General features: G+C 69.4%; 1 protein-coding gene across 1 annotated transcript in view; it reads right to left on the bottom strand.

The window, feature by feature from the left end:
- MAP3K6 (mitogen-activated protein kinase kinase kinase 6) overlaps window positions 1-7,937 on the bottom strand; it is a gene marked incomplete at its 5' end in the record, with an annotated part of 8,352 nt that extends 415 nt beyond the window's left edge. The window contains 25 exons of the mRNA XM_026043478.1: window positions 102-156; window positions 233-452; window positions 655-760; window positions 919-1,104; window positions 1,179-1,390; window positions 1,859-2,066; window positions 2,141-2,298; window positions 2,411-2,516; window positions 2,612-2,748; window positions 2,950-3,077; window positions 3,140-3,273; window positions 3,499-3,583; window positions 3,748-3,843; window positions 3,921-3,970; window positions 4,043-4,150; window positions 4,231-4,381; window positions 4,461-4,620; window positions 4,697-4,809; window positions 4,980-5,150; window positions 5,229-5,335; window positions 5,412-5,580; window positions 5,728-5,915; window positions 6,309-6,332; window positions 6,751-6,890; window positions 7,817-7,937. Coding sequence (XP_025899263.1) covers window positions 102-156; window positions 233-452; window positions 655-760; window positions 919-1,104; window positions 1,179-1,390; window positions 1,859-2,066; window positions 2,141-2,298; window positions 2,411-2,516; window positions 2,612-2,748; window positions 2,950-3,077; window positions 3,140-3,273; window positions 3,499-3,583; window positions 3,748-3,843; window positions 3,921-3,970; window positions 4,043-4,150; window positions 4,231-4,381; window positions 4,461-4,620; window positions 4,697-4,809; window positions 4,980-5,150; window positions 5,229-5,335; window positions 5,412-5,580; window positions 5,728-5,915; window positions 6,309-6,332; window positions 6,751-6,890; window positions 7,817-7,937 — 3,333 coding nt within the window. The remainder of the gene's footprint in view (window positions 1-101; window positions 157-232; window positions 453-654; window positions 761-918; window positions 1,105-1,178; window positions 1,391-1,858; window positions 2,067-2,140; window positions 2,299-2,410; window positions 2,517-2,611; window positions 2,749-2,949; window positions 3,078-3,139; window positions 3,274-3,498; window positions 3,584-3,747; window positions 3,844-3,920; window positions 3,971-4,042; window positions 4,151-4,230; window positions 4,382-4,460; window positions 4,621-4,696; window positions 4,810-4,979; window positions 5,151-5,228; window positions 5,336-5,411; window positions 5,581-5,727; window positions 5,916-6,308; window positions 6,333-6,750; window positions 6,891-7,816) is intronic.
- Window positions 7,938-7,944: the final 7 nt, after the last annotated feature.

Raw genomic sequence — 7,944 nt, 5'->3', positions numbered from 1 at the left:
AGGGGGTCCTGGCCCGCAGCGGTGGCCTCTCCCGCGGTCCCGCCGGGGTCCCCGCGAGGCTGCTGCGGGGCCGGGGGAGCCCCGCGCGCAGGGCCGAGCGCCTGCTGCAGCAGCCTCTGCCACTCGTGCTCCTTGGCCGCCAGCTCCCGCCGCAGCCTGGGGCAGAGCGGGGCAGGCACTAGCACCCATGGGTGCCCCTGGGCCCAGCAGCGAGGTCCCCAGCGCTCCCTACCTGCCCGTCTCCAGGCGGAGGTGGCGGAGCTGGGCCACCAGTGCCGAGGAGCCCTGCGGAGAGGACGTGGCACCGCTCTGGGTGCTGGACATGCTGCTCGGCCCCACGTTGGTGCTGTCCTGCTGGGGATGCGTCCTGGGGCTTGGTGGCACAGGGTTGTCCTCGTCACCCATGGCCTTAGTGCCATCTTCCCCCAGGCAGCTGGCCGTTGTCCCCAGCTCTGTGGGGCAGAGGAAACAGGAGAAATGGGAAAAGAGGAGCCCGATGGCAGCAGGCCCAGCCTGGCGCTTTGGACTCCCTCAGTCCCCTTCCCACCACATCACTCCCCAACTTGCCACCGTCCCAACGCAGGGGTGACCTCCACCTTGTTCCATGCACCCTGTGGGGACACGAACGCATGTGCCAGCCCCGGCACCCCTCACCTTGCACGAGCACCCGGAACGCTGCCTGCACCGCGTGGCTAACGGCATCATCCAGCGCAAACATCCAGTGGGGCTTGACGCGGTGCCGGTGCAGGACCTGCCTCACCTAGGGAGGGCACAGGGACCAGGGGAGCACAAAGCCCATGGCTTGCCCGGGTGCCACAGCAAGGGACGTGGCCAAGGCACCGGGACCAGGACAGTGCAACCCCCAAACCCCATGGCTTGCTGGGGTGTCACAGCAAGGGACGTGGCCGGGGCACTCACCACGGCCGGGAAGCTGCCGAGGGGCGCGTGCAGGTGGCGGAGGCCGAGCCCGGCCGCACGCAGGCGGCCGCCCAGCGCCAGCAGCTCCCGGCGCAGCCGCTGCTGGCTGCGCCGCTGGATGTAGCCCCGCAGGCAGCTCAGCAGCTGCAGGACGTGCTCTGTGGCCAGGCGCGGGCCCTCGGCGCCCTGTGCGGCCAGGCCACGGCTCAGGACGCGGCTCCGGCCGTGCCGGCCCCGTTCCCGCGCGGCCGGGCGCCCACCTGGCCCTGGCGCAGCGCGGCGGCGATGGCGGGCGCCTCGGCGGCGAGGACGCGCTGCAGCGTGGCGCGGCGCTTGCTGTCCTTGCGCAGCAGGAAGAGCGCCCCGCTCTCCTCCGGGGACGACGAGCGCACGCTGCGGTCGGAGCCCGGCCCGTCCTCCGGAGCCCTGGGGCACGGGCAGAGCTGGCACTGCCCCACGCAGAGCACGGCCCCTCTGGGGGGGACAGGGACAGCCCCTCCTGGGCACCCGCCTGGCTCCCCCACAGCCCCAAGTGCCAGCAGAGGGGCGACCAAACCAGGAGGCACCGAGCACAGCCAAGGGTACCCAGGAGCATCACCACGCTGCCACCAGGCTGGATGCACAGCCATGGGGCAGCGCAAGATGCCTTGGGGATGGGGATGGGGATGGAAAGGCAGCCCTGCCCGACGCACGGATGCCCTACCCCAAAGAGCTGTGGCTGGAGGTGACATCGCTGGAGCAGCGTGGGGGGCTGCCTGCTGTGCCCACCGCCTGGGCACCCTGCATGGCCGAGGGATGTCCCTGCGCCCCCTCGGTGCCCGCTGGCTCCCCACACGGCTGCCCATCCCGCAGGGAATCTCCTGCCGGGAGATGATGGAGATGCAGCCAGTCGGGGGGCAGCGAGGGGCCCCGTCCCGGCTGGCTGCGCTCGGGGGCTCACCCGCTGCGGCGGCCGCGCTGCCCCCCGCCGCCGGCCCGCCCTGGCCCCGGCTCCTCCTGGCGCCCGCCGGGGCCAGGAAAGGCTCCTGCAGCAACGCGGCCGCTGTCGCCCGCTTGGCTGGGTCGGCCTCGAAGCAGCGGAGGATGAAGGTCTTGGCCTTGTCTGACATGGACTCGGGCACCTCGGGGTGCATCTTGAACATGCCCACCTGCGGGAGAGGCATGCGGGGGTGGCAAAGGGACCGTCCCCCCGGGGATGGTGAATCCGTACTGGTGTCGGTACCTTGAACATTGCGGCCTGGGGGCTGCCCAGCTCGTAGAAAGGCGGCATCCCTGTGGCCATCTCGATGATGGTGCAACCCAGCGACCAGATATCTGCTGGCTTCCCGTAGCCCCACGGCCCTTGGTCGATGATTTCGGGGGCCATGTACTGCAGGGTGCCTGGGAGGAAGATGAGGAGGGATGAAGGAGCCAGCAGCCAGCATCTCCTTGCCCTCAGCATCCTCCCTTGCTCCTGCCCCCGCCGTGGGTACCGGCCTCGGGATGCTCCTACCTGTGAAGGTCTCGGCGCTGGGGCTGATGCCCGCCAGCCGTTTGGAGGTGCCAAAGTCAGAGATCTTCAGCACCCCGCTGTACGTGTTGATGAGGACGTTGTCTCCCTGGGGTACAAAGGACACCCTGAAATGAAGCAGCGGGCCCAGCCAGAGAGCCCGCAGGGCTCATGGAGGCTGCCGGGGGGTGGCCGCGCTGCCACCTTGATGTCTCGGTGCACGATGTGGTTATCGTGAAGGTAACTGAGCCCGTCGAGGATCTGGCGGGTGTAGAAGATGATGGTGGGTTCGTTGTCCTTGAGGGGGCCCCACTTGGAGCGCAGCAGGGATGAGAGGCTCCCTGGGGAGGGCATCACATCCACGTGAGGCCACCTTGGGCCATGTGAGGCCACCACAGACCACACGAGGCCACCACCCTCGCGCCTGCACCGCAGCCACTGTCCCTGGCACAGGGCACGCGGAGCAGGGCGATCACCTGCAATGCCACAACCGCCCCTGGCTGTCCCCGTGCCCGTCCCCGCGGCACCCTGGCTCTGCCCACCTCCCGGCACCTCCTCCATGAAGATCTTGATGAAGCCGCCCTGGCTGACGGAGCCCAGGTACTGCACGATGTTCCTGTGCCGCAGGTGCTTGTGCAAGGCGATCTCCTCGTGCAAGGGCTGCGAGAAGCTGCACGGCGGGGTCACCAGGGGGGTGCCGGCCCCGCCGGGCACGCGGCCGCGGGCACCCACCGGCTGTCGCGCTCCGGGATCTCCTTGATGGCGATGCGCACTTGGTTGCTGAGGCAGCGCCCGGCGTAGACCACCCCGTAGGTGCCCCGGCCCAGCACGACGCGCTCGCCCGTCTCCGAGTACTCATAGCTGTACTGCAGGGAGAGGCGGGCGGCGCGAGCCGGGCTGCCCGTGTCCCTGCGTTGTGTCCCGTTGTGTCCCCCCGTGTCCCCACGTTGTGCCCTGCTGTGCCCGCGATGTCCCTGTGTTGTGTCCCGTTGTGTCCCCCCGTGTCCCCACGTTGTGCCCTGTTGTGCTGCCCTGTGTCCCCGTGTTGTGTCCCGTTGCGCACCCCGGTGCCCCCGTTTTGCCCCCCTCACCTCCAGGACGGGCTGTGTGGGACTGGGCAGCTCCTCGGCGCCTGCCGCCTGCTCGGCCAGCAAGGACTGCACCAGGTCGCAGAACCTGCGCGGGGCAGGACAGCGCGTCCCGAGCGCCCGGGTGCCGCCACCCCGGCCCACCTCCCTCGGGTGCCGGTGCCACCCCGCTTGGGGGTCTCGAGGAGCCCAAATCTGCCCAAATCGGCAGTGGGGGGCCCTGCACCCCTGCACAGTGGTGCCCCCGCTCACCAGCGGCAGTGCTGCTGGGACGGGAAGTAGAGCTGGAAATCCTCGGCGGCGTGCGTCACGTAGAGGAAGCAGCCGCGCTCGTCGCGCTTGCAGATGCTGGGGATGAGGAGCCCCCACGGTGTCCCGGTGCCGCCTCGGCCAGCCCGGCCGGGGGGTCCCGGCTCCCAGCTCACCTGATGCCGCGGATGGCAGCGGGCGCGAAGGTCCAGCTCGACGCGGCCGTCTGTGCTGGGAAAGGGCACCGGTGAGGGGGGGCGGGCGCGGGCACCCCCGGCCCGGCCGGCCCCGGTGCCACCTCGTCCGGGGGCTGCACGAGGCTGAGCATCACCGCCGGCTCCGCCGCGCCGCTCCGCACCGACACCTGCGCCGGCTGCAGCACCTTGCTGAGCGCCAGCACCAAGACCTGCGCCACGGACGGGACAGCGCTCGCCGCGGGCCCAGCGCCCCCAAAGCGCCCGGCGCTCCAGGGCCCCTTGGACTTGCCGGGCAGCGCGGCGAGGGGCCCGGCGGCCGGCAGCCCTCGAGGAGGAAGCCCAGCCAGAAGTCGGCCAGCTCCTGATGGGCGCACGGCGCCTGCGGGCGCTGCTGGAAGTGCTGGTAGAGCAGGAATGTCTCCATGACGGACACCAGGTACCTGTGGGCACAGACCGTGTGAAGAAAGATGCCCTCTAAAAGTGCCCTTGGGGACATGGGCGCGCGGCGCCGCCGCTCACCAGCCCGGCGCGTTCAGCTTGTAGAGCTTCTCGGCGGCCTGGATGACCTTGGGCAGGTCATTGGCCAGGACGCCGGCGCCGAGGCAGAAGCCCACGTCCCAGTAGTGGTGCAGCTTCTCCAGGCTGCCCTTGCGGCCCTGCAGGCAGTTGAGCTTCACGCCTGCGCGCAGGGAGCGCCGTCGGTGCCAGCCCGGCTCACCTGCCGAGGTGTCCCCGACCTCGCCGCCCGCGGGCACCTATCTGCCGGAACTGCGGCGAGCTCTCGAAGCGGTGCCCGGCTGCCACCAGCAGCACGGCGGCGTTGATGCCCGCGTGCAGGCTCGGCTCCACCTCGAAGGCTTTGCTGTACCTGCAAGAGGCGTCGGGCATCGGTGGTGGCCACGCCGCCACCGGGCACCGTGAGGCACCAGCCCCGGGGGCACAGAAATGCTCCCAAACGAAGGCCTGGCGGGATCTCCACAGGAATTAACATCACGCGCAGGACACGAACGTGGGGCAGACGCGTTGCCCAGGCCTCACCAGTGGAAAGCCCGGTCCCTGGTGTCGGCGTCGCGGAAGCCCGAGCTGATGAACATGTCCTTGTAGATGCGGCCGCAGAGGCAGAGCAGGTCGGGCGCAGCCGCCTCGCGCCGCTCCAGCGCGGGCAGCAGCACCGATAGGGCCTTCTCCCGGTCGCCGGGCCGGTTGCGCCTGCACCCACGGACGGGGAGCGCTCGGGAAGGGGCCCCCGGGGAGCACCCATGGCACAGCGCCCGGGGCCTCGCTCACCGGCTGAGCGCGAAGGCGTAGTGGAAGCGCACGTTGTGCTGCTCGGCCACGTCGCACGTGGGCAGCGCCTGCAGCGTCTCCACCAGCGCGACGATGGCATCGTAGTCCTGCGGGACGAGGGCGGCGCGCGCGGCTGCCCGGGGGCTGCTGCCCGCCCGGGGCGCCGGCGCGTCCCCCACTAACCTGCACGTCGCGGTAGGACAGCAGGAGGCTGATGACGATGTCGAGGCTGAGCAGCTCCACGCTGTCCAGGCGCTGCTGGATGCGGGCCAGCTCCCGGCTGAGCTGCTCGCCCCGGTACAGCTCCCGCGCCCGGCGGATGTCGCGCCGGATCGTCTCCCGAAAGTAGCCGCTGATGGAGGGGGGCAGAGGCGCAGGGCCTGAGCACCCCGTTCCCGCAGTGGGGACCCCGCAGGGCACGAGCCAGCCCATCGGGGTGCAGATGTGGCCCTGCCTTCCCCGGGAGCAATGCTCCTGTCCCCGGGGACGGCAGCGGTACCAGGAGTTGGTGGGGATCCCCTCGAGGAGCTTGGCCAGGCGGCCGGCCAGCGGGGTGAAGAAGCCTTCTGCGCTGAAGCCGGGCTGGAAAAGCTCTGCCAGGCACTTCATGGCACCGGCATCGCAGCAGAGCACCGTGTTCTGGGGCGTCACCACGTAGGGGATGAAGGTGTAGGTGCCGCACAGGTCCTGCGGGACGGCGGGACGCGTGGGAGCAGAGAGCCCCTCCGCTCGTCCCGTGGAACAGCCCCCTCTCTCCAAACCCATACAGCCTCGAGCACGTTAACACAGCCACCCCTGCGCTCTCCTCCAAAATTCAGGAGCAAGGAAGTTCTCACTAATGTTTCCCTGACTGCCGTCATTATGCTCCAGAGTGAACACCCCAGGAACTTGTAAAAAGCCGATGCCTCTGCAGTGCTGCTGGTCCCAGGTGCTCCCCCTGAGCAAGCAGGGACCCCTGTCCAGCTTTGGGGGCCAGGCTTTGCGCTCCCTATGCAAAGCCGGGGGCCCAGAGCCCAGACCTCCCCCTTCCCCACCAGGGCAGCAGGCTGAGGGCAGCAGGGACAAGGGAGAGGGACGTACCGAGTTCTTCTGGCAGATGTCCTCCTGCGGGAGAGAGGGAGGAGGGTTTGAGACAGCTCTGCAGCACAGGGAGAGGAACCAGCTGCTTCCAGGCTCCAGCACTGGAGCCTTCCCGCTGCCAGCCCCTTCCCATGAAGGCTTTCAGCTCCGAGGCATCGGCTTCTCCCAGGAATAAAGCCCCTATCCCCGAATGCCAGGCTGATCGGAGCCACGGGAGCATCCTGTGCCTCGTGGCCATGCTCCAGGTCTCCATCCCCGGCTGTCCCTTTGCTCCCTGGTGCCTGTTTTCCAGGGACGTCTCAGCCGATGCTGGATGCGGCTGCGGGAACCTGGCGTGGGGAGGAGCGGGGCGAGAGCCACGGGGGCTGCGCACGGGGGCCGCGCAGGGCACGTGGGGACGGGGCGGGCGGCGGGGCCGTCGCTGTCCCTGTCCCCCGCGCACCTGCAGGGCCTGCAGGGCGGGCAGCTCGGCGTGCCCGCACAGCAGCACGTTGTGGGTCATGTTGAAGCTCTCGCGGACGCCCAAGTGGTAGAAGAGCGAGGGCTGGCAGCTGGAGTCACTCAGCTCCACCACGGCCACGTCTGGGGGGGACACGGGGCCGTGGGCACTGGAAGGGGGGCTCCAGACACCTCTACGTCCCCCTCCAGCACCCAGGAAGCCAAGGAGAGAAGCTCCCCTTGCCAAGCACAGAGGCCAGGGAAACCGAGGCACGGCGGGAGCAGGAGGGCCCAGGCGTCCTGCCCCTGCCCCAACGTGTGTGTCCCGACCGTCCCCGCACCCAGCAAAGTGTTTCCCCATCGCAGGGTGTTCCGGCACTTCCCTTTCCTTGGGGGATGTGTTTTCACTTCCCCGCACACCCGCCTGGCCGCAGCCCTCGCTGGGCGCAGCCCCTTCGCCAGGGCCAAGCCTGGCACAAATTGTCCTTTGGGGTGACAGGGCGGACAGTGTCCCCACCAGCCTGGACTATCAACAGCAAAGCGAGCAGCAAAGCGAGTGCCCGGCCCTGCGGCTGGCGAGCGGCGGAGGCTGCAGGACGGCTCAGCCCAGCGGCACAGACACTCTCCCATGGGGACAGGAGGGTCCCCCTCTTAGCAGGGGCAGCGCTGGGTGCTGCTCCAAACACTTTGTAGTGACTCGGGCCACATCAGCCCTGGAGCCGGACGGTGGTTGCTCCCCGTGGGGAGATGCCCGGCTCGTGGCCCTGGAGATCATTTTCTCCCAGAGGCCGATGCCGGCAGCAGCCCCAGCCGCAGGCACCAGCTGCAGATCTGGGGTTAGGGTGAACTTGTTCCCGCTCAGATGGATATTGGGAATCACCCACTCCTCCATTCCACAGAGATTCCCTACCCTAGCGCAGCAGGCAAAGGAGGGCAAAAGAAGTTCCCAATGAGGAATTTCTGCTGCAAAGCTGCAAAGCTCTTCTCCAGGCAATGCATGAGCAGGGTGGGCTGTGGACCCTGTCCCCAGTGAGCGCAGGGAAGAAAATCCGAGCGAGTGCCCCTCTCACCTGCGTTGTAGAAGCGGTCGAGGGTGCCGGTGTCGCCCAGCGCCAGGGTGCCGAAGGGCAGGGTGTGCAGCTGGGCGCGGGCGTCGCGGCAGGCGTCACGCAGGCAGCGCAGCGCCGGGCACGCGGCC

The sequence above is a fragment of the Nothoprocta perdicaria genome, unplaced genomic scaffold, assembly GCF_003342845.1.
Source record: "Nothoprocta perdicaria isolate Ctin4 unplaced genomic scaffold, notPer1 scaffold_33, whole genome shotgun sequence".
Taxonomy (NCBI): Eukaryota; Metazoa; Chordata; class Aves; order Tinamiformes; family Tinamidae; genus Nothoprocta; species Nothoprocta perdicaria.
The sequence above is the reverse complement of the archived record's forward strand: the minus strand, read 5'-3'. Positions and strand labels throughout refer to the sequence as shown.